The sequence below is a fragment of the Corapipo altera genome, unplaced genomic scaffold, assembly GCF_003945725.1.
Source record: "Corapipo altera isolate COAL_440 unplaced genomic scaffold, ASM394572v1 140b, whole genome shotgun sequence".
NCBI classification, from domain to species: domain Eukaryota; kingdom Metazoa; phylum Chordata; class Aves; order Passeriformes; family Pipridae; genus Corapipo; species Corapipo altera.
The window spans coordinates 1,392,785-1,415,726 of NW_020884956.1; the positions used below are offsets into that span (position 1 = coordinate 1,392,785).

General features: G+C 37.5%; 1 protein-coding gene across 3 annotated transcripts in view; it reads left to right on the forward strand.

Annotated features, from left to right (window-relative positions):
- Nucleotides 1-22,942, forward strand: part of CDH8 (cadherin 8) — a 154,430-nt gene that overhangs the window by 121,947 nt on the left and 9,541 nt on the right. For all 3 annotated transcript variants that reach the window (XM_027663736.1, XM_027663734.1, XM_027663735.1), the window contains one exon: nt 4,758-4,875. In XM_027663736.1, coding sequence (XP_027519537.1) covers nt 4,758-4,875 — 118 coding nt within the window. The remainder of the gene's footprint in view (nt 1-4,757; nt 4,876-22,942) is intronic.

Here is a 22,942-nt window from a genome sequence, read left to right on the forward strand (position 1 = left end):
TTTACACTTGCAGTTCAACTTGAATCTAAGTTTAAATAAAATTTGAATTACCATAAGGGAGTTTGCATTTGAACTGTTTATAAAACCTTATGTGCAGCCACTAAATAAATTGAACAGTCTATTCCAGTTCACTTTCTAAGGGTTCTATTTTGGGGTCTGATATAATTGCAGTGGCAAGTACAGCTGCTGGTGATGTGACAGAATGTATTAAAAACTGTTGATGTATAATGTTGCCAGATGCATTTTCGTTGCCTTCACCTACCTCTGAGAGTAGAGGTGCCACAGCTGATGGAGAGGAAAGGGAGGAGAGGAGGAAATATATTTGTCTATGTACATATTTATGTGCTGCTTGCACATTTTTGCACACAACAGAAAGTTGCCTGAGATGTTTTTTGTCGGTTTTAGGGGGAAAAAAATTAAATTATTTGAATGTAATGTTACAGTAACTCCAAGTTAACCACAAAACTCATGCCTTTCCCTGTTGCTCCTTTTTATTTTGGCATAATTCTACTATTAAAGCCAGAGTATTCATGGTTTGCTGGCTATAGCTGTGCACTTGCTTGTTCTCCAGCACAGTGAAATTATTTTCTTGTACTCTTAGAACAGAACTTCTAGGAGTACTTCTGTCATGTTTAGTAAGCAAAGTGCCTCACTCACTGTTCCCTAGTCTAAACCCAGACCTTTCCAATGAAGTGCTGTTTTCTCAAAACAAAGCTACAGAATTTTCACTTCAGTGCTCGAGTCAGTGTTTAAACCAGAGCAGTATAAAAGTGAGTACAGTGTTCCTCCAGTCTCTGGCAATTTGTCTCTTATTTTATTGGTTTCTCCTGCTAGAATTGCCTTTTTCTAATGGAAGAAATCTTCACATGGATCTTTGTCTGTCTGAAGAGTCAAATGCAGGTCCTGGCAATGAAGGGCTTTGGCTAAAAAGGCAAAGTGAAAATTATCCTGTGAAAAGTCTACTCTCATGGTATTTTGAGTCTGCAAAGTCATGCACAGATAACCATGAAGACCAATGGGACTGCAAAAAGGTTTTTCAGACTTGGAAGATCAGTTTTAATAAAAATAGGAAGGAGTTTACTAGTGATGAGGAAACACTGTCAGTGAGGTTAATAAATTGCATCCCACAAAAAGAGTTTAAACATTACCATGTATTAAAATTGCACATAGATAGTTATGATAGATTGATAGGAACTTTATTTTTCTATTTATCCTTATATGTTTTATTTCAGGCATATGTGGCTTCATAGAAATGCAATACAAACCTACAAATTATAATGCCAAGTTGTCCTAGGGGATCATTTAACTATTCACTACAATACAGAGCTGCTTGATAAGCAAAATATGCTGATTTGCTAAGTTTCTGCTAAATGTATGTACAGAATCAAATACATGCATGAAGACTTAATGAAACATCAAAGTTGAAAGGTGGTCAGGCATTGGAAAGGTCTGCCCAGGAAGGTGATGGAGTCCCCACCCCTGGAGGTGTCCAAGGAAGGAGTGGATGTGGCACTGAGTGCTCTGGGCTGGGGGACAAGGTGGGGATGGGGCACAGGTTGGACTCAGTGACCTTGGAGATCTTTTCCAGCCTAAATGACTCTGTGATTCCGTGATTTTGTGATTCTCAACCATGTTGTGAACCACAAATTAAGAGTTGGAGTATTCAGTAGAGTTCCATTCCATGATCACACTACACTGAGCAGTAAAATATACCCCTCAGCACACTAATAAAAACATGAGAATTACTGGACTTTTCGAATTACTGGACTTTTCTCACCCCTATGGAGTAAAAGATACCACAGCTTTTTATCACTGTATATACGTTATGCTTTTTTCACTTTTCTTTTTTTTTTTTTTTTTTTTAGAGCTTATTTTAATGCAAAGGCACAAAGAAATAAGGTTGCTATGGGAACACTAACTCTTAATTCCGTGATGTGTGTGTGTGTATAACACAACAAGTGTAGTATTCCACTAAGCTTAGCTTTTGCATAACATTTTTGGTGCGTTTTCAGAGAAAGAAGGATTTGGTAAACAAGGAAGGGAATGGATGGAAAGAACTGAAATATAGAAAAGAATTCCATAGGACAGATAGAAGTATCTATAAAAAGATATAAAGCTGTTGGGAGGAGTCCAGAGAAGGGACACGAAGATGCTGAAGGGCCTGGAGGGGCCACACGAGGAGGGGCTGAGGGCACTTGGTGTGTTCAGCTGGAGCAGAGGAGACTGAGGGGAGACCTCAGTGCAGTTCCAATTCCTGGGCAGGGGCAGAGGAGGGGCAGGGACTGAGCTCTGCTCTGGGGGGACCAGGGACAGCAGCCAGGGAATGGCTGGAGCTGTGTCAGGGCAGGCTCAGGTTGGATCTCAGGCAAAGGTTCTTCCCCCAGAGGCTGGTTGGGCACTGCCCAGGCTCCCCAGGGCAGTGGGCACAGCCCCAAGGCTGCCAGAGCTCCAGGAGGGTTTGGATGATCCTCTGGGGCACAGGAGGTGACTCTTGGGGATGGGCCTGTGCAGGGCTGAGGGTTGGACTCCATGATCCTTGTGGGTCCCTTCTAGCCCAGCATATTCTGGAATTCTGTGATCTATAGTTCCTGGAAAAAAAAAAAAAAAAGTACAAAAAAGATACCTTGCTTCTATTTCTTGAAAATTTCCAGTCTGGATGATATTCTAAGCTTATTTCATAAAATGTCTGTGAGCTGAAAATCCCTGTTACTAATGCTCTTGGCCACTGACTTTCAGGTATATTAATTGAAAACCTGGAGACAGTGAAGTGAATTTTTGCAGCCTGGAAAGAATTAACAGTTCTGTAGCCAGTACAGATAAAATTGTACAACAGTTTGATAAACTGCACCTGTTATGTGCACTTGACCTTCCAGATTTCGCTGTGCCATTATCCTTTTCTCCTATTGCTTTCCCATTCTAGCAGTGTTTGAAAAATTGAACACTCATAAAATATATCTGTCTAAATATATCTGTCTTGTTCCGTTTTAAATTGTCCATCTCTTCTAATACAAGGTTCCCTCCTTGGCAGATCCAGTTATAAAAAAAAAAATATCTTTTTATGTGGTATTTAAATAATCTAAATTTTTTCAGTAATTTTTTTATAATATTAATAATAAATCTGACCTATCCAGAGTCTGATTAGACAAGGAATTCATTGCCTCAAATTCCTTCCTGGTTTGGGTTGTCCTGGAAATTATGTTTGCTTATATCAGTAGCTGCTCAAAAATCTTTTTACGTACATGATTTCAAATATTTATGTTTTGGGGTTGCTCCTTGTGGTTATTTAGTAAGATTTATTCTTTCTTTGACTCCTGAAGAACACAGAATGTGGTTTTGACAAGTCTCATGTATGGAACACACACAGATTATAGTCATTGTGGTTAAACTAGTATAAAATGTTAGTTATTGACATTTTCTTAGGGAAACATTGAGGATTTTTAAAGTATGAGTCTATGAATTTGGACAGCAACAGACCCTGCTTCCATTTTTCACTCTACCCTTTAAAAATAAAATTTGTAGTGATTCCTAATTTGAATTTAATTGTCCAAGAAATTATTGGTGCGTTGCTTTAGGCATTGCAAGAATAAATACATGAGACAAACATGTTATTGAAATCAATGGACATGAGAAAGGCCAATAATTCTAATTAAATTTCTTATAAAATTCATCTAGTGTGAGCTAACTAGCACTGAAATTCAGCTCTGAGTGTGGCAACTGGATCCATAGTTGACTTTGTTTCTGTTTCTCTGGAAAATAAATGGAATCAAAAGTAATTGCACCAAATCCTTAAAAAAAAAACAAAACAAAAAACAAAAACAGTCCTCCTGATTATTTTAAAATAATGTTTCTTCCTTTCATATTCCTGTGCAACTTTGTGTGATTTGAAGACCAACTGCAGTATCTGAGTAATGTGGGAGATAAATGAGTAAATGGAGATAAATAAATACACTGTAGGTACTGGAGCTGGTCATATGAATCATGTGAGGTGCTTCATACAAACTTATTTGATTATTTAAAGTTATTCAAACTATCAAAACACTCTCTCCTCTTCCAACCTTAGTATTCTTCATTATTTGTTAATAATGTTATTTTAAAACAAACAAGAATATTTGTACTGTTCCTAGTACAGGAACAACTAATGGTTTATTAAAATTAAGAAAGAATAAAACCCACAAACATAGACTTAGATATTTTCTATTTTTTTTTCAATTTAGATTCTTTATCATCTAAAATTTCACACCAAAAGTTAATTAAAAAAAAATATTCATTGAAGTGAAAACTAGTGGTGGGGGAAAAGAGAAAGGATTAAAAATAGATTATATATCCTGGTCCAGTGAGAAGCATGGCTCTATAAATGAAAGACTGCTATAGGCACCACCAGTGTTTCTGACGGACAATTTTCTTTCTTTTTATTGTTGAATAATAATTTATTACTTGCCAAAATCAGCAGCAGTTTTTACTGGCCTCTCTCACCTCTCTCTCCTTATTCTCTGCTTCTCTGCCTCCTTGTTCTGGAAACAGTTTAAATGGGCCAGATATAGTTCCTGTTCCTAAGGAAGGAAAGGTCTTTAAAGTCCTTGCAAGGGTATAAAATAGCTTTTTAAATCTGGAATGCAGAGAAATTAAGCGTGTCCAATAAAATACAATTTTTTTTTCAATACCGTGTATATATCTATATATATCTATATATATCTATCTATCTATATATATCTATATCTCAGGAGTTTGAATAGTTAATGAGACTGTTTCTGTTGTAGGTAATTCAGATTGTCAGTGCTGTTGACAAGGATGATCCTAAGAATGGGCATTATTTCCTGTACAGCCTCCTTCCTGAAATGGTCAACAATCCAAACTTCACCATCAAGAAAAATGAAGGTAAATATAATACGTATGCAACGTGCATCTCAACAGCTTAAGTTTTGAATTGTTTTTTTTAACTTCCAGTCACTTTACCAGTTTGTCCTTTGGGCAATTACAGTGTAAATAATCTGCTCAGTGGTACCTTGGTTGTATCTCTTAAGCTATTTCCAATAACTTTACAGTAGATAAGAAGAAAGTAAAATGGATATGGAATTTAGATCCAGAAGACAGCTCACTGGCTTAAATAAAATGAAAGGATGGATTTACTGCCTGTATTATTTCTATTAATTTGAAATTGCAGAGATATGCTGTGAGATGAAAATCTGGAACTATGTTGATAAATAAATGTTGATCCCTGCATTGAGTGCTTACAGATGGGAACATAAAATTAAATATCTACTAAACCTCCCAAAGGAAGCACCTTTTCAGGCTGTTTGTTGTGTGTATAAAGGTTCCAAAGTATTTTGGTGAGGAACTTTTACTAGAAAGAGAAATCTGCTGGGCCAGCAAAGCCCCCAAGGGCACTTTGTATCACTGTGCTTTGGAGCACTTCTGGAAGGGCAAAATGTCATTTTGTAGTGCTGTAGAAGGGGACTTTCATGCGTGATGGAAAGAAAAGACCCATTTAATATTGTTGAGCCATAAATTTATACTGATCCTTTTCTCTGGCACACAGATATGTTTGAAGGTCATGTGAGAAAGAGCTAGGATTGATCCCAAGAATGCTATAAATAGTGCTTTATGTATTTGTACTGACTTGAATATTCAGCAAAGTTTTTCCATCTTGGTGGGATTTTTTTTTTTTTTTTTAAATAAAACATGCCCTGCCAGGAATTCTAGTCAAATTCAGTCCCTTATTTTTCTTATTTCAAATTATAATTATTCTTATTTCTTATTTCAAATTATTCTTATTTCAAATTATAATAAAGAAAATCCCTATTTAGTCTGTTACTAACAGGAAGATGTATGTGTGAGCTGTGTGTGCAGGAGTGTAAGAGTAATACATGAAATATCAAATAAAGAGTTGATACTGTTTTCATTTCTTGTTCTCTCTGTTCCAACCAAGAAGCATGATGGCACTGTTTTGTTAAATAACATTATGTAAACCTAGATTCTTAAATCTGCTTTAAACATATCCTGTATTTTTCTTTCCTTTCAATATTTTTTTCTCTTCCAGCATTCACAAAGTGTGTCTCTACTTCTATCTGTACTTTCATGTAGGAAATGAGTGTATGTTTTCTGCACTTACAGGAGAAGATAAAACAAACCTCTTCAAAATGCATTTCATAATCATCAGTGCTGTAACATAAATTGAATTAAGCATCCTGAATGTGAGGTGCTTTGCTTGGCACAGCATGACAAAGTAAAAAAGATCTCAGCATTTCTCTTCATGTTTAAATACTGAGCTCATGTTGCTAATTACCCTTGTCCTTCCAATCTGTTACCCATTTAAGATCCACTCTTACTCCTTGTCACAGACAGTGGCAAAATGAGTGCTGATCGGAGTGAGAGTGAGGAAACTTCCTTTATAACAAGGTTGAGAGAAATAAGTCCAATTTTGTTACAGCATTGCCACTCAGTTTTATACAGTTTTTAATGTGTTTGAATCAGTTAAATGTGAAAATCCTCTTAAAACAACCAACTGAAATCTCTTGAAATTAAAAATCCGCTTGAAGAGACTTTTCTGATTTAATCCTTCAGTATCCAATAATAAAATTCCAGCTAGGCATGCCATCCCTGTCTATCAAGATTGCTCAGTCAGGGGTGCAGTGCATGGTTGATGCCAGGACATGATCTCCTACAGGAAACAAATATTCCTGTCAAAGCCAAAATCAGGGTGTTATTTGGTTGAGGTGAGTTTTCATGTCCTTTAAACATCATAAATCTTCAGCAAGTCTTTATTTCTTTTTGCCACTTAGACAATGAACTGGGCTGTGACTTTGTCCTGCATACATCTGCTAGATAAGCGTGAGTGGTTATTCTTGCTGAAAAACCACAGTATGCCTAAAGTAACTGAATTCACAAGGCAAATTCCTCCTTTCTTTGTATTTCTGAGTGTCTGGGCTGCCCAAAAGCCAGGCTGGGGTGGTTTGTGAGCAGCTCTGTGAGGAAATACCTGTGACAAGGACCAACCTCATTTCTGGAGATCAGATTGGTGCACAACACACCAAAGCTTGGAACAGAAAAACATTTCCTCACACTGGTGGCCAAAGTCTTTGACATCTTCCTGACTGTGTCCTCAGCCTCAACCTCCTCCCACAGCTTTGGCCCTGCCGAATTCTCCAAGGCAGCAGAGACTGAGGTGATGATGCTGCAGAAGTGCTGTCCTCCTGTGGATATCATACAGGGATGGCATTTCCTCAGGAAGCCTCCTCTAGAAACCCAATTCTTTACTTGCTGGAACCAGTAATTTCTTTTCTTTATTAAATTGGTTTTCACTGCTTGCCTTTCTCCAAAATTCTCTCAAGGGCAGAGAGAAACAAAAGTAACCCTTCTCAAGAGCATTTGTGAAATGATATTGCCCTTTTGGGTCCTTGTTTTGTGCTTTAGGTAACTTTGGCATTTGGCCCTCACTCCTCCACCATGTAATGACATCATTTAATCTGCTGGCATTAATATGCAAAGAGTGCAGCTTGGCATCTGCCAGGAGCAGAAAGCTGCAATGTTCTCCCTCTGTCCCTCATGCTAAAGAATATATAAGATGCCTATGGAATTTTCTCTTGCTGTATGGAACATAAACCATTAATCAATTTAGTTTGTTGCACACAGGCTGATTCTGTTGTTTGAAACTTTCAAGATTGCCCTAAGGCAAGTTCATTTGATCCTTAAGTAATTAATTTACACTGCTAATATTATGATTGGTCACCATAAATATGTTCAACTGAGTGAAACAAGTATCTTCATCAGAAAACACAGATACCCCTCACTTCTCCTAAGATTATCTTATGTATTATCCTGTGCTCACAGCAGAATATAATTCCATATTTACAATCTTTTCTGTAGACAAGATGCCCAAAACTATAGAAACTTTAGTGCCTTTCTGATGTAAATAAGGTAAAAAATGTTAATTTAAATGCCATCATGCATCTCAGTAGATCCTCTCATATCAGTCTTTATTTTTCATATCTCCTGATCTATTCTCTGTTTCTTTCCTGAGCTCAGATGTCTCGTACTGGGCAGTTTTTGTGGATTTTGTGCCTCGGGTTCTTGGGCAGTGAGTGATAATCTGAAGTAAAGCAGTGCTGCTCTCTCAAACTGTAATGCAAGGAACACTGATCACTTAGATTGCCAGGTGCTAAAGCTTTATCTGCTCACCAGAGAAATCATAAAATTATATAACAAAAATATAAGGATTTATTGCAACGTGCAAATCATGCAATGTTTCCTGGTGACTAAACCTGTGACTATGACATAACAAATCCTTGACTGTACAAACTCCTACAGACTGACTGGGCACTTTACTTTTCATGTGTCTTTCTGCTGGGTGTGTGCAGAGGAGCAGAAATTGGGGGGAAAAGTGAAAATACGTATTTTGTGTAATGTGTCTGACAAATCAGAAAAACCTAAAACTTCAGATGAAAATATCTGATGTTTAGACAAGTGTTGTTACACTCCGGTAATGTGTCACAGGCTGACTGGAATTAAACCTTCCAAAAAACGGTAGGATCACAATAAATGACAAAAAACTGGCAGGTATTTAGACAACTGATGAGGATTTTATACTGTCATGGCACCAGCAAACCGAAATGAGACCTCTGGAAATGGAATTAGCATTTGTTGACAGTCTTTTTCTCAGGTGAGTGGTCTTCACAGAGCAACCTAAAATCCAGTGCCAGTACAAGGATCGTCTCCTGCATCCCAAAAAATCCCCTCACAGCAGTACCTGTTTTCAGCATTGAATTCTTAAGGTTTCCATAGATTGTTCAAGTGAGAACAGAATTCTGTGATAAAAGCCTTTTCACACATGAAAGCATTTTGATAGGCTGCCAATGCATTTTTTACTTTCAAGAACTAGCAAATGCATCTTTGCCATAAAGAGACCTAAAGTTTTTCCCAAAAGACGTTTCCATTGCTACTCCATGTTTCTGATGGGAGATTCTGTTTCCTAATGGAGTAAACCCCAAATCAAACGTTCCACACTGCCTTTGGGTGCACCAGTACTTCTGAGAGAAAAAGTGGTGCATCCCTAATGTATAGATGGGATATTCCACACCTCTTACTGGGGCAGAAGCAGTCACAGGGTTTCCTGGATTACGGGCAGGGATTACTTTTGGGTTAGAAATCTTAGTGGCACGACCTAATATTCCTGCAGAAGTCCAATAGCCTGATTTGGCTCATAATAGGCTGGTTATAAGTAATCAGCCTCCCCTCTCCCCAAAAATATTCATCAAAATGTCCATCTGGTGAGTTGAGTTCTGATTTTGGTCCAAATTGATTTCTGTTCATTCTCTATGACAAAATTAATATTTATTCTCAGCCATGCTTAGTCTGTTATACCTGTGACACCTATAATGGCTCCAGGAGTGTTCATGTTTAAATGACCATTTCTTTAGTTCTTTCCATGCAACAAGTTAAATCTGTCACTTTTGGCCTCCCTGTGCTGCCTCGAAAGCATAGGCAGTGAGTGTCTAATGTATTTAAAAGGAAATAGCCTAATATAATCACTTCAATCACTGCCTTTGTATACTATTGCTTATTTTAAAATATTTTCTATTTTCTATTATTGCCTCTTTACCCTTAATAAACAAATATTTCTGAACTACTTCACAATAGCTGGAGAAGCCAATTACATGCCAGCTCTCTTTTAGATATCTCAAATAACAAAAGCAAATTATCAGCTTTTTTTTTAATACTTCTGTGTCATTGTAGTTTTAACACAATAAAACCTAGATTTTTCCCACATCTTTCTTCCTGACAACATTTTTAGCAGCATCTGTCAAATACATACCTGGAGGGTGAGTCTTTTGTTCCCACCAGAGTAACTCTCCAGCGTTAAGATGAGTCTTTCCCTGAATCAGGTTCTTTTGGCATTTCTATATAAGTCTCTCTGCCATTGTCTCAGCTGCCAGCTAAAGCTCCTTTGGTGGTTTTGATTGACTTTTCTTTCCAAATGTGTTCCCCAGACAGCTCAGGGGTGGCACTACTGTTTCACTGCCCTCCTTCCACTCTGCCCAATTTCAAAGTTAACCCGCTGACCTCAGGTACAAATTGCCTTAGCAAGGACATCATTAAACCCATCATTTCCTGATGGGAGTGCAATGAGCACCCACAAGAACAGCACTCATGGATGTGAGCAGCACATCCTCACACATTTTTGTGCTTTCATGCAATTTTTCAAGAGCCTTGGGAAACTTTGTGGCCCAGCTGCCACGTGCCAGAGGGGGTTTCACAATGGCACTTCTCAAGGGAAAGCAAATGTTTATATATTTCTAATGTGCTTAATTATCACCCTCATTTCTTTTACATCTCAGTAATTAAACTTTCAAAGGACAACTCTAAAACATACCAAATCACAACCTTGTTAGTGGTTTTCTTGAGAAGTGAAATTAAGTGATGTGCTCAAGGATGTGTCTGGCATCTTATAAATAAATATTTTTCTCTCCTGTCTGCCAGTAGTAGTGGTATGGAATAACATCTAGAAGATGTAAAGGAATATGCTGCATAACCAAGGAAACAGCATTGATCAACATCTCTCTTTATAGGCATAGTTTTATCACCAGAAATCACAAAGAATCTTGCATAACAAGGTGCAATCAGTGTGAAAGGGGTAGAGTTAAAAATAAAGTATTCCAATGTATTAAAAAATAACAACCTGCAAGCTAACCCTTAATCTGGCACTTGTGTGTCAGTATCTGCCATCCACAGGCACACATCATGCTTCTCCAGAAGTGTTCATAGTGTGAAAAATGTATTATAAATATCAGACCATCAATCTTTTTCTCAGTATGGCATTTAAACTGGAATTGTTTAAATAGCGGAGTTCAACATTTTTATGACCTGTGCGTGCCACAAGAACCTCAGTTTATTGATTTTTTAAATGAATGATAGAGTTAATAATGAAATTGCTAATATAAAATTGTTGAAATATTTCCTTTTTAGCGGGGTTGAAAGATTTTGTTCAGGAAGGTCTTTTTTGCTTATGTTGGAAATTGTAAGTTATAGAAATTAGAAAAAAGCATAAAGGTATTGATATTTTGCTGGGTAGGAGAATTTAACTATTACCAAACCAAATTATGTGATGGTTAAGGTAGATGAGCTCCATGAAACATTATAGTTCTGTGGATTTAGACTATTCAGGAAAGCACTGGTTCCAGCTTCTCCTTGATTAATATGCAAAAAGTGGTGCTCAGCCAGTGCAAATACTTTTGCTGGAGCCAGTGGTTCTGTCTTGGGTGGTAAGTGTCAAGTCCTTGAAATAATTCATTTTTGTAACTGAGGAAATGCAGTTCCTTATTTATTGTACTCAAATTCCTTCATCCTTGGTCGTCAGAGAATTCACCTGATTGAAACTGCTTTGGATCACAAACTATGTTAGATCTTCCTCTGTAGGAAAAGTAATCAATTTTCTCATTTACATATCTGACAATTCTACGATATAATGTCAACCTGTGAAATAATAGACTGTGTCTAAAGACTCAAAAGGAGGAGCCTGTTCTGCCAGTGAGACAGTGCTAAAGCTACGTGAGGTGGAAATTGGTGCTATAGATCTTTAGACTATTCTCAGATTCCAGAAGACTGGTAGAATTTCAAGGTAATGACAGTATTACCAAGGGACCCCAACACACTCCAGCAGTGCTCAGAAGTTCTGCCTTGCCAGCCACGGAATGCATTTCCATTTTCACTGTATGATTTCACATTGCAGTTGAGGTGATATATCTTATTCCTTTCTGCTATTCCTAGCAAGGTTACACTTTTCCATGGTGCAGTAGTGTCAGTCTTGTCTAGTCTGAGAATGCTGGTGAAAATATTCTCAGTATCTATCTTTCTGCTGATAACTTTCTGCCTCCTTTCCCCCTTCTTTCTTGACTCTCATCACTATCAAACTCTGTTCTGTTATTCCCCAATGTTCTGTTTTACCTTGATGTTGAATATCAATTGAGTGCAATTTGAAACAACTTCTCTGGCAGAGGAGGACGTGCTGTTGTTTTCTGAAGTGATTGCATTCACATAGATGGAAAGCCAGCATTTTTCCTCTCCTGTGTGCCACTTCCTTCACTGACACCTGCTTCTGCTGTCTTCCCCATCTATCTTCTTGCATGAAGATCACTGCTCTTTCTGGATTCTTTTCTAATTAGAACCACAAAACAGGTGAAGATTAAGTTCAGTTCCTCTGCAAACAGACTTTTTAGCCCTGTCTGGGTGATTTACACCTTCTTACTATGGTTATGTGCTTTTCACCACTTGGATAGGCTAAAGAGGCGAGTCCTTGGTGCACAAAGCTGCTCTAGCTGAAGCAGAAAGCCAGAATCAACTCTTGGAAGGCTGACTCAGCTGCCACGCTCCTCCACACTGTGACCATTCTGTGTGTTCTGTCCATCTGAAACCTTATTCACTCCTCTCCTGTATTCAGGATGCAGGACTCCAGACAGATTCCCTCCCTCCTCCGCCCTAAGCCAGATGTGATCCATCAAGTCTCCATTCGACCAGACAGGCCAACCTGATGAATGAACCAGCAAGGAGGGGGCCATCTGGTAAGATCAGTGTCCTCTTCCAGGCACCTCCAGGCTCTTCCTCAGCTCTGCTGTGCTCCCCAGCACGTCTGTACTTCTTATATTTTTGTAGCTCCAAAGTGTTTCTCTGGGAGCACTTCTGCTCCAAATGCTGTTTAACCTTTCCCTCCTGTTTTGGTTTAGCTCTTGGGTGACAACTCCTTCCCGAGCCTCACACGTGCAAGCTTTCAGACAGAAGAATTGTATATGCACATTGTAAAATAAGACTCATTTCCACGGCATCACATCCTTTCAGAAAAGCGCCTTTCTTTCGGTCGTTTCAATCAACCACAATTACACAGTGATTTCAGAGCGTTAATGTAAACATGACCCAGCCCAAAACAGCATCAGATGTGAGGGATGAAACCCAGGATAAGCCCCTGTACATGCAGCCTGCCATTATGCATACATGACCAAAGACACTTTTACTTCACTCATTCTTAATTTATTATTTGTGCTGCTGGCAACGTAATGTTGCCAAAGCGTCAATTATGTTTCATTTTATAAATCAAACTAATTGAGAACCAGATGCAATCTGAGTGAAAAAGATCTGAGGTCAGTGTTGTGCACCATATGCACGACAGTGCTTACTCATGATGAGAGAATGGATTGGACAGCTGTGAATTCTCCTGCTGTAGGAGTTTCATCAAGCTCAGTAGTGGAACATACTCAGCTCTCCTTTTCCAGTTTATTTCATTAATTTCATAATAAAACTGAAGGAAAGTGAGCAAGGCTGCCATGACTTTAAAAGACTAAGTAAGGGATAAAAGGTTATGAAAACAAATCCGAAGAGGAAAATAATCTGGTCAGCAAATTAGCATGAAAATCTATCTATTTTAGTAACAATATGGAACATGGATGAAAGAAATAGCAGAGAAGAACAAATTGAATCTTCAGTGTGACTTAATTTCAGAAACATAATGGGGAAAACAGACATTAAATCAGGGTCTCAAAACTGAACTGCTTACCAGGCAGAAAGGTCTTATTCTTAATGAGTACAAAACTTCTGACTTCCAACAGTGAGGTCTGTGCAGTACTAGCTCCCTGGAATTTATCAACAGGCAGGAACTGAAGCCCAGGAAGTTCCACCTGGACATGAGGAAGAACTTCTTTGCTCTGCAGTGAGTGAGCATTGAACAGATTGCCCAGAGAGGGTGTGGAGTCTCTATCACCGGAGATATTCCAGAATATCTGGACACAATCCTGTGCCATGTGCTCTGGGGTGGCCCTGCTTGAGCCACTATGGGGCCCTTCCAACCCCATGTGTTCTGTGATCCTGTGAAATGTTGCTCCACCAGCCTTTTAATGTTCCAAGGCTCCCTAAGTGCTCTAAAAACATAACTCCTTGAAAACCAGCAGCACCCATGATTATTATATTCTAGGACCTTAAAAGTATTTCATAGCAGTATTTCTAGCTAAGTGAATACATAATGTTTGGAGATAAATTTCCAGATTTTTAACCAACTACCTTCTGGAAATATCAAGAGATTTCTGTCAAAGTACCACTTCTGGCTTGCTGGGTGCATCTAATGCCTCCATGAAAACATTTCTGCCAGAAAATATTTCTGTAGTTGAAGTGTTCACAGACAATACCCTGTGTAAATGGGTTTAATTCACTGAGGAGGAGGAATGATCTCCTAGGGCTGAAGGTTCTGGGAGGGCCTCTGCCCCTTCACCACCTCAGTATATTTGTTACCTGGCAGTCATGCTGCATATAAGAAGCCCATCTCTGTTTTCACTTCATTGTTAGGTTTGGTTTTGTTTTGAATATTTGGATTTTCTCCCTAAATACCTAATTAGTAAATATGGCACAGGATTACTTATCTTTCTTTTTTTTTTCTACACCTTGTAATTTTGTTGGTTTCTCTCATTATGGACTATTTGTTTGTTTTGTCCAGTCCAAAATACAGACTGTTGAAGGAGAATAACAATTAACTGATTAATTACTGTAATTGACAAAAAATGTCAATTAATGAGAAACTAGATAGGAGTCTAATTTTAAACTTTCAGTCTTAGTAAAGATTAAAAGAACACCAACACTCTTCTACTAGAGGAAAAATCTAAACAGGCTAAAAATGAAAACAATTTAAGCATGAATCATCACGTATTAACTGTTAAATTTTCCTTTGATTATTAAAAATCTCCTTTTGTCATTATATCAGACCATTTGCACGTGGTTCCTCCATTAAAATAGAAGGTATTAATTTTTCACACTTAGCCTCAAGGCTTATCTGAAAAACTATTACACAACTGACATTATAATGTGAATTAAAAAGACTAAGATCATGTTCCAATTTGCATCTTGTTTTGAACCAATCCCACAAGTGGTGTGCACAAGGAAGGAGTTAGTGTTGGAATCACAGGTGACCATTGCATTGTATTGGGATGTGAACTCTCTGTCTCTACATTCCCCTGACCCTGTCTGGTGTGGTCACACTTATTCCAGACCCTTTTATTTCCTCCTTAATCCTTTTGAGGAGGTGACTGTTCAAGAATGGGCTGTAATTCTCTGTCAGAGCAAATATAACAGTGACACGCTGAAGGAAAGATGAAATTTTTATATGAGTTTTACCAAAGCTTCTCACATCAACCTTTAAGGGAGACAAAGCTTTTATTCAGTTGGTTGGGCTTTTTTTTTTTTTTGTATCACTGAGGTTATTTTCCCATCAACTCCTGATTTTGTAATGCCTACGGGTGACCTTGTTGTAAAATATGTCACTTTGTTGATCTTCATTTAATTCTATCTAATTAGGATGTATTTTATCTGGCAAGCATCCAGTAATTAGCGATATATTTATGTAATTATTAGCATGTAATATTTATATAATAAATATGCCTAGAAGGCAATCCATTCAGAGGGCAGAGAAGAAGGAGAGTACATGATTTCCCTGAATGCAGAGATCTTACATTTGGAGCCAAAAGCAGAAAATAAATGAAAGGCATAAGTTGACCTGTCTAGTCTGGGGAGAGAGTTTGCATATCCTCAAATGATAGGATGTGCACACTTGGTAATCAGGGCTGATTAGAGAGGGAGTGAAGATGGGCCCCTGTTTGAAGTGAGATAATAAGCCAGCTTGTTAGGGAGAGATAAATAGAACTTGAAGAAAAGGACCAGATGTCTGCTTGATGGCGTTGAAGAGGAAGAGCTGGTGGGGTCCTCGGAAGGTAACGTGGATGGATGTGGAGCCAGATTCCAGGGAATCAGTAAAGCAGTGGTAGCTGTCTGCCTGTATTGAGAGAGCAGAGTCAGATCAGCCCAGCCTGGCCTAACTAACTGTGGCTTATCAAGCAAACTTCACTTTTCCTATAGGCCAAGGACTGTGCACATCCTGGAGCAGGAACTGTAACACCACAATTTTTGCCTTGTTTCATACATCTGGTTCTATGATAAGAGATAAATCAGGAATAAAGCCCTCTCTGTGGAATTATAATGTCAGTTGTGTTTGCCATTGAAGTCATAAACCTTAAAGGGAGCATCATCACTGAATGCTGATGAAAATACTCTGTTGTGCTCTGAGAATGTTAGACTGTCTTGAACAATAACACCAAATTTTTTCTTCTCTTTAATTTTTATAATGTGATAAATGACAAAAAAGTTTCTTCTTGCTTTTGTAAAAATGCATAAAACCTTTTGAGGTTGTTTGGTTTTTTTTAGGAAAAGTTCATTCAGCCAAAATCTAGGTTATAGGAAATAATAAAAAATAAAATAGAGCTGTTTCATGTAGCCTTTTTGAACTTGTCACTGCCTAACCTTGCTTAGCTCTGCCATGCCACTTTCTATAACATTTTCATCCATTATATGTGACCCTTCTGTAAAGTGCTCAGTGTTCCCCCCAACAAAGATTGAGACCTTGTGATCTCAGAGCACTCTCCAGGAGTGATGGTTTTTTGATTGAGGAATTGGTCTGGAGTTCAGAACAGTTTTGTAGAGCTGGGTTCTGGGTTTCCTGCATGAATTTGGACAAGTCATTTAATCACCGTGCCTGTCAATGTGCCATGCAAACACTGCAGAGCTGTGGGCAGTTCCCTCTGGAGTGGGGAAGACTGAGGTTTTCATGAGGGGTTTAAGGGGTCTCTTTGGATTCTTCTGAGACTCCTGTTAGAAAACATATAGAAATTATTTGTCAGCTCAGGGCAGGAAATGTGAAGCCCAGCTGTTGTATTTTTGATTCTAGCAGCAATACTAAATACTGAGGAAGGTAGTTTAGACTCAATTCTACATCATTTATCTCCTTCTATAACATCTTTATCCCACATTGTTGCAACTTCTTTGTACTTTCTATTTTTAAATGAGAAAAAAAATTATACCAAATCAACTTTCTCTTTATTTGTGCTTTTCTTCTGGTAACATGCAAGATCAAAACATGTAGTTGCCTTAAACTTTGCGGTCTGTCTAGTAGAACCATTTACTTCAAAATTTGTATACAGAACTTAGCTTTTTCTTGGCTAAAAGTGTTTTACTTAAATTTTTTTTCTTTTCTTTTTTTTTTTTCTCCCAGTAAGGAAATGTAATTTTCTCAAAGTATCTGTGCTTTTTTTGTTTTCTGTCCACCTTTTTGAATATATGTGTTTTTTCTTCAGGACTATGGAATTATTTTTGGCACATTGAGATGTATCTTCCTTTGCCAGTAGAGTTGCCATCTCTTGTAATACTTTTACATGATCCTACTCTGTATTTTTGTTGCAGCTTCAGCCTGCACACTTCACTTGTACTTTATAAGAGTCTTCATCATAAATGGGAAGACAACAAGCAACATTTCACTGTGATCTGCAAGGTTCTCTAAGCATACAGATGCATTATATATTTATACCTCATAACTTCTCAGCTTGGCACAAAGAGAAAGAATGAATAAGATGTCTGTTGTTTTGTGGCAGTTGTATTTCAACAGTGAATAACAGATGTTTTACCATTTGTAGAACCTCCATCCTTGGGGGTATTCAAAAGCCACCCAGACAAGGTCCTGGGCTTGAGCAGGAGGGGGACCAGATGACCTCCAGAGGTCCCTTCCAACCTCAATGATTCCATGATTCAGTGAGAACCCTGAGTTACCAATATCAGCACTGACTTTGCAATGTCTCTGCAGTGGTGAGGCAGAATTCAAATGTTGACCTCTTTCCCTGGCTCCTTCTTCTTTCCAAGTTATGTGTTGTGTCACACAATGTATATAGTAAAATCAGGGTCTTGCAGTAAGTCCCAGTCTTGAAATCCAAATGCAGATGTGTGTGTGTGTGTATCCCTGCTTTGATTCTCAGCTTTCCAACTGCGTATCCTACTTTGGAACTTCTGGTTATGCCGAGTTTTCTCCATGTAATGTTTGCATGCTGTGCAGAAACATTCCCAGGAGTATCAGGAATCTTTCATTTGAAAACTTTATGCAATCTATTCCACCCTATAAATGGGTAATTGTGGTGTTTTTTGTTTTTTTTTTTTTTTCACTTACTGCAATTCCTTCTCTGGATGCCTTTTGCTCTTCCCTGCATTTCAAATGGCCATTAGTCTTCACCATGGGAGACACATCCTCAGTGAGAGGTGTTCATATAAGACATTATGTGTATACTTTGGGTGTAAGACAGAGATATAAATTACTGCCATTAATGGCCTGATGATAACAAATTGTTATTGTTATATGTAATCTGCATTTCAGAATGTCTTCCAAAAGTCATTATCATGCTGCCTGTGTGCCCAGGGGCAATGTTATACCATAGCATTTCAGTCTTTCAAATTACAAAAAGCTAATATAACTCTTGATGACATTTACAAAAACGTATAATGGCACTTCTTTCAGTTCTCTCACAGAAATTATTCGCAGTGAAGTTAAAGGGAGTTCTGCACATATAAGAACTGCTGGATCTGGCACTTTTTAAAAATCAAAGCCACGTTTTTGTTTTTGTTTCGTTTTGTTTTTTTTTCTTCAATGGCACCAGCTCAAGAAAATGTTAAGTCAAAATTGTTTTTAATTTATTTTCAGACTTAAAATGCCCCAGCCAATGTAAGTCATATTTAACTTTCAATATTCTTTGGCAGAGAGGACACATTCTAAATTTCTTCTCATAATAAGTTGTTATGTCAGAGTTATAAAGCTCTGAAAATTGGCATTTTGTAGTGGAAGTGCTGACAAGACCTTTATTACATCAGTACAAATAAGCAGCATTCCAATAAATGCTGGTTGCTGGTTTTATAGTCTGGTGTTTGCTTTCTGCCACTGTATTTCAAAGTGAACATTACGACAAAAGTAAATAGCATAATAGAAATGCACTAGTATGGCTTGAATTTGGCTCTTACTGTTATAACAAAACTTCAGTATTGTTGATAGGTCTGATTCCAGATTTAGGTTTAAGGTCTGTTATATGATCTACTGGTAAATTGTTTTAAACTTTTACTATGTGCATAAATTTGTTCCATGGAGTATTGGAATGGAAAAGACAGTTATATCATGGCAAGGGAAAGTGGTTGTTTTTCAAGTTACTTAAACGCCAAGAACACATCACATTTAAAACCCAAAAGGTTCCTACTTAAGTTCTATGTTTCTTACTGTGGCATTCACAGTTTATATTCTGGAAAGAAAGATTCACTTCCAACATCTCTGATTGTCTTCATAGTCATGAAGGCTCTGAACCTTTCCAGACCCTGGAAGTAAGTCATTGAAGTAAGAATTGAAGGATGTGTGTGAAGAGGGGAAGGTGAAGAGCATGAGATGGAATTCTTGGAACTTTTCCATCACCTACCAAAAGTAGTATGAATTTCACTGAATCTGATAGAGATTTAGCTTTACACATAAGAGAACCCCAAAGCAATGTGATGTGTAAAGCTATACGTCTCACAGTGACCCAAGGGCCTTAAGCATCTGTCTGTCATCAGCTTCACCTCCCACACTGCATTTGTAAGCACAAATTCATAGAAAGAGTAAGAATCCATTATCCCTCAAGAGAAAAACAGATGGCAAAGCCTCGGGGTATTTTGGCTTTCTTATTTATCTTTGCAGCATTTCTGTTGGAATCTGGTAATACAGTACTGGAAAGTTCTTGGTTCAAATGCAAAATATAGCCATTATTTTATCAAAGCACTGTAAAACACAGTATTACTTTCTGAAACTTTTTGGTTAAAATAACAAGAGAATAGAATTAACTAGAATATGTAGATTTCAAAAATGATCCATCAGTCTATGCAAATTGCTGTGTTAATAATGTATTTTTAATGCTGAGCACATTTGACAGCCATTTCATCTCTCTTTCTAAACCAGAGCTTGGCAACCTGCATTAATTCTTACACTTTACAGATGTAACATTCAATGCACATGCCATGTAGTGATGTGATCCGAATAAAGTAAAGCATGTCAAAGCAATGGGATTATTAGTAAACAACTTTGTGGCTGGTTTGTTGAATACAGAAGAGAAAAATGAGAGGCAAAAGCCATCGCTGTTTGAGCATATCTTACATCCTCCCCGGGCTGGATTTGCTGCAGATTATGGGAGTGTCAGTCAGAAGTGGCACCAGGGGTTTAGAAAAGATAACTGGCCACAGCAGGGTGGGTGACACTCAGTCAGGTGTGTTGGATGCAGTTCAGTGTGGGAACTGGGGGGCTTAAACACACCCAGAGCCCAAAGGTCCCTGGTTTGACTTGCCTTATAGTTCTGTAAATTAAAAAAGAGGGAGAAGTACTGTGTCCTAATTATTTCTCTACCCCGTTAACAATAGAACCAGTATTATTTCAGACTCAGCCCTTGCTTCTACATCATTATTTCTTCAGCAGGGATTTTCTGTCCTTTCTTCAATGAGTTAAAAAACCCAGGTACAAAATACAAGAGTTGCTGCTAGACTGCAAGTGACCATATAGTTATGTTTGATTATAGCTCTGTGGACCTAAAGGTCAAAGGAAAGTTTTAGAATACTTAAGAGACAATTATCTAAAGTTCAGACTTTTCCAAAGGAATAGAACTAGAAATTATACAGACTATTATCTAAAGTTCACATTTTTCAAAGGAAAAAAGTAGGAGGAAATGCTCATTCATCATCACTTTGCTGGTAATTTGTCTGATTTTTTTTTTAAACTTCTGTCAAGAATTTATTTACTACAAGTTCCGTATCACACAGTAGTACTAACATAATTATTCCCCTTTCCAAGAAATTTGAACATATGAGAGTGATGTATACATGATTAAATATTACCTTGCTCATGATTCAAAATTCCCAATGGTGTTTTTTTTTCTGCAAAAGGATACATGGAAATATGTTTGTGGTTTTTTATTCATTAGTTGATTCAGCCTTTCAGTTCTGGCATAAGCTATTATTATTTAGGCCAACTGGCAAAGAGAAAAAAAAATTATCAAAGATAAAAAATATGTGATATATTCCAATTATTCTTCTACTGACACATTTTCTCGCATGAAATACTTTTTTTCCTGTGTTCTTTTTGTTGTTTTAAGGGATTACAGAAAGCCCAGGTCCCGAGGCAAAAAAAAACAATTGAAGAGTGTAATTTATTATAGGAATGTTTTGAGTGGCCATTAAGGATGCCAGTATGACATGCAACTTGTTATGGTGCAGGAGAGACAGTTTGATCAGTCAGCTGAATTTTTATAGCACAAAAAACTTTTTTCTTTTGAACCTGATGTCTGCTATCAAATTTGATGGCAGTCATCAATCTGCTTTTTTGAAGACATCACAATTTTTTTGACATTCATGAAAAGCAGGTCAGTTTGAAATACCTGTGAATGCTTCAGTGCCCATATGGTTTGACTGTCATAAATCAGAAAAAATATACTATAAAAATGGCACTTTTTATTTTCGGATTATTTTGTAAGCCTTGTACTTGAATAGAACATTTATGCCCTTACTATGCAGATTAGACAAGGGGTCACTTTTCGTGGAAACTGCTGTTCAACACAATTTTGTTTGAGACACACATCAAGGAAGGCCTAATACACATGTAAAATATTACACATGACACATTAGTGTGTTTATATTAACGTACACACAAGTTCTCATAAAACATATTTGATGTGCATAAATGCACCCATGTTGAAAACACCAGGTTTAATCATGAAACAAAACTGTGATAGTAATGCTAATGAACAAATAGATTATTTTTTCAACTACTAAAGACTGACAACGTTATTATATACAAACTCACAATTGTTCTCTTTTAATCAAGTATTACTTTAAAGAGTGTTTCAGCCTAAAGCAGAAATGAAAAAAATACCGCCTTAAATGGGTGTTTCTCATAAAACATTTTGACAACATTCTTTTGGAAGCAGGAAACTGATGCTTCCAACTTGTACCAAAGTGGAGCCTGAAATATATAAATCAGCTTTTCAGCCCAGGTCCTGTCTGTGAACAGTGTTCTTTTACAAGGGGAACGTGGATGAGGGTGTGCTTTGAGTCATTGCTCCTGGTCCTTGTGCTGGAACGGAAACCAGCTCGTGGTTATTCTTTCCCAGGGATTTTGTAATTATGAAAATTAAACAAAAAAAGAGATTTCAAAACAGTTGAGTTGACAAAGATGCCACATGTGAGACTAAGAGTAGGACCTGTTGGGGCTGAATTAATTTGGTTTGGTTCTACAGCGCAATCCTACGAGTATGAATATGTGTTATTTGTGAATCTTTTCATGAGAAAATATGCAAAAGAATAATGATTAAGGTAATGCTTAGAGCTCATGGAATGCATAGAGAGACTTTTTGAGAGATCTCTGTATTTTGAATTGATTGATTCCCAGAATCTAAAATGGGGATTGGAATCTTCCCTATATTCCGCTATTTCTCTGTCATTAGGTCTGAATTTTGAAGAAAACCTAAAATACCAGTATCACTACAGATCTTTTAAAAAATCTGTGTTTGACACTGAAAGGTCTCCAGTACTGAAGAGTAACAATTACAGAAAGCACTTGAATGAATCAATGGTTATGCAAATAGCTGAAATGTTACCTTAACATTCTCTGGAATGTTCTCTTCAAGTGCATTTGCAGATTGCTAAATGTTATAGTGCCAATATTTCGTAGAATGTCATATGTTCTGTTTTTCTGCCTGTAATTTTGTAGTTTCCACTGAAACCTTGATGATAACAACTTAATTGCTCAGTTATTTCAAGTTTGGGGGGGTTTTTATGTAAGAATAGATGCCACTTATGAACTGAGAGAGGAAATGAATGAGCTGTCCTTTCTTTTCATTATCAGAAAAAGCAGAGAGCATCACAGTAAGGATATTCTTGATGCTCTTCTACTTTTGTAAAGGACTCTGTTTTACAAAGAATGTCTTTTAGGTTAAAAAATGTAGACAATAAGATATCTCTTATAAACACGAAGACATGTATTTCTGGTGTTTCCAGCTGTAAAGTTTCCAATTAAAATTCTTTCTTCACATAAGTAATATATCCA